General features: G+C 39.8%; 1 protein-coding gene across 1 annotated transcript; it reads left to right on the plus strand.

Annotated features, from left to right (window-relative positions):
• The first annotated feature begins 1,238 nt into the window (after positions 1-1,238).
• Positions 1,239-2,426, plus strand: LOC123246856 (T-cell-specific guanine nucleotide triphosphate-binding protein 2-like). Its single transcript, XM_044675637.1, has one exon. The coding sequence runs from the start codon at positions 1,239-1,241 to the stop codon at positions 2,424-2,426; it is 1,188 nt and encodes a 395-aa protein (XP_044531572.1).
• The last annotated feature ends 219 nt before the right edge of the window (positions 2,427-2,645 follow it).

Consider the following 2,645-nt stretch of genomic DNA (forward strand, 5'->3'; position numbering starts at 1 on the left):
TTGTATTATTCCAGGATCTCAAGGACAGGTTGGGGCCCTGAAAGCTTTAAGTACTCTCAAATTAGTCTAGTCCAGGAAAGGCTGCCCTCTACAAGTTACTGAATTTGGTAATGACTATTGCTATACTTAGGCCCATCAGACAGTTGGAAAGTTCTCTTGATTCAGAATAATAGCAGTGTACGTAGGTTCTCTTTGGTCTGGATTTTTTACCTTGGTTATTCTTCTGAAGGTTGGGCTGTACATTGGGACTGACACCTAGCTATAAGCCATTGCTCTGATCCACACTATTGCTTTTGCTTCTGACTTCTGTACCCAAGGCCTTTAGTACCCAAGGCCTTAGTACCCAAGGCCTCCCTAGATGGTGAAAATACTCCCCTGTGCAGATCTCCTCCTTACTTCATCCTGGAACCATCAACCAGAAGTGGATAGTGAGTGACAAAGGAGTTACTTGTACCAATCCCTATTGGTGCCATAGCATGGGTCTAGTGGTACCCCAGAATGGGAATAGGACCCACTCTTCTTCTGATATACAGCCTCCCCCTGGTTTCTTAAGTGTTCCACCCAATATACTTTTGCACTGACCCATATCCAGTGTCTGCAGAGCTTCCTGTCTCATTGATATGGAATGGGAAAATGACTCTCTGTGACTTCTGAATTTTGGCACCAGGATAAAGTGAGGTGTATTTTCTATATCTGTTTGGAGGAGTTTGTAGAGGGGAACTCACTGCACTGCTTCCTAATACTCTGCCACCATTTTGACTCTACACCAATTTAGTAAGTTCTTAATGAATGCTTAAATTTTTAACTTGACAAAACTTAGTAGTTTTTACCACGTACAACTAGAAAACCATATGGCTAGAATGATATTCTCCTTTCCTCTTTTCTTTCCTCCATAACTGGACTCAAGCTAATGAAAACCACCACCAAAAATGCATAAAATATCTATAAAGTACAAAATGAAGGCTAATAAATAGTATAAAAACACACTGAATTTAGTGAAGATAGATTAATACTCACAGTGAAAAACTCATGCGATGTTTGCAAATAATCATACATTGCTTCCAGAGAGAACACCTGAGTCTTTGGTTACTTTTTTACTCTAAAGGTCACTTTGGTGGCCTCCTCTTCTTCATCTTTCTTATTTTTTTCCTTTCTTCAGAGATCTCCATTGACCAGCCATGGAACATTCATCATCTTCTTCATCTTTTGAAGAAAACTCAAAATCTTTTATTTCTAGTATGATAAACAATTATGAAACAGAGACTCGGGGAAGAGGCTTCCTGTCTCAAGAAAATATCACTTCACTCAAATCAGTCCTGAAGGAGGGGAAACTTGCAGAAGCAGTAGCTTTAATTAATAAGAAAATTGAAGACGTGGATAATGCCCTTCTGAACATTGCAGTAACAGGGGAGTCAGGCTCAGGGAAGTCCTCTTTCATCAATGCCTTCCGGGGGATTGGGAATGAAGATGATGATGCTGCTAGCACTGGGGTTGTGGAGACAACAACAAACATTTCTTCTTATGAACACCCTAAGTTTCCCAATGTAAAGTTTTGGGACCTGCCAGGCATTGGGACCCCTAATTTCCAACCAAAGAGTTATCTAAAACAAGTGAACTTCAGTGACTATGATTTCTTCTTCATCATGTCCTCATCAAGATTTCGAGACAACGATGCAAAACTTGCTCAGGAGATCAGACAGATGGGGAAGAAGTTTTACTTTGTTAGAACCAAGATAGACAGTGATTTGGATAATGAAAGGAAGGCTAAGCCCAAGTCCTTCAACAGGGAGAATGTTCTGCAGCAGATACGAAAGAACTGCTCACAACATCTTCAGAAAGTAGGAACTGAGGAACCACAAATCTTTTTAATTTCCAACTTTGAATTAGCATCCTTTGACTTCCCTAAGCTGCAGGATATTTTGACAAAAGAGCTTCCAGAGCACAAACGCCATGTCTTTTTGCTATCCCTACCCAATATTTCTGAAGATATAATTAACCAAAAGAAAGCTACTCTTCAGGAGAAGATCTGGTTGAAGGCTTTGAAGTCTGGTCTTCTTTCCACTGTCCCTTTTGTAGGATTCTTTAGAGAAGAGAGTATTGCTCAATTGCAGAATCATTTGAATGATTATCAAAGAGACTTTGGAGTAGATGATGCATCTCTCCTTAAGATCTCCCAGGAATCAAATAGGTCTATAGAAGAGCTGAAGACCCTTATCAAGTCTCCACATCTGTTGACAATTAAGAAGGATGAAAACCTCAGTGAGAAACTTTTGAGGTGGGCTGAGATATTCTGCTCACTGAATGGAGGTCTACTTGCCACTGGCCTCTACTACAGAAAGAGTTACAAAATACAATCATATTTCCTTGAGACAGTGGCTGATGATGCTAAAATTCTTCTCCTCAAGGTATGGGAATCCCCTGTTTGAAGAACGTTGATCAAATATGGATCTTTGGGAAAAATAGAGTGGCAGGTAGGCCTAGAGCAGTGACCTTTTGCAGGGCTGGCCAGATCTTTTTCCCTTCATACCTATGAATACTATTTGATTAGAATTCTAATAGAGGGGAAAACATAAAAATTCTGATCTAAGCAGGTGACTATTCTCTTCATATTTCATTTTCCTTTTATAATGTAAACATAGTAAACA

This window comes from Gracilinanus agilis, chromosome 4 (assembly GCF_016433145.1).
Source record: "Gracilinanus agilis isolate LMUSP501 chromosome 4, AgileGrace, whole genome shotgun sequence".
NCBI lineage: Eukaryota > Metazoa > Chordata > Mammalia > Didelphimorphia > Didelphidae > Gracilinanus > Gracilinanus agilis.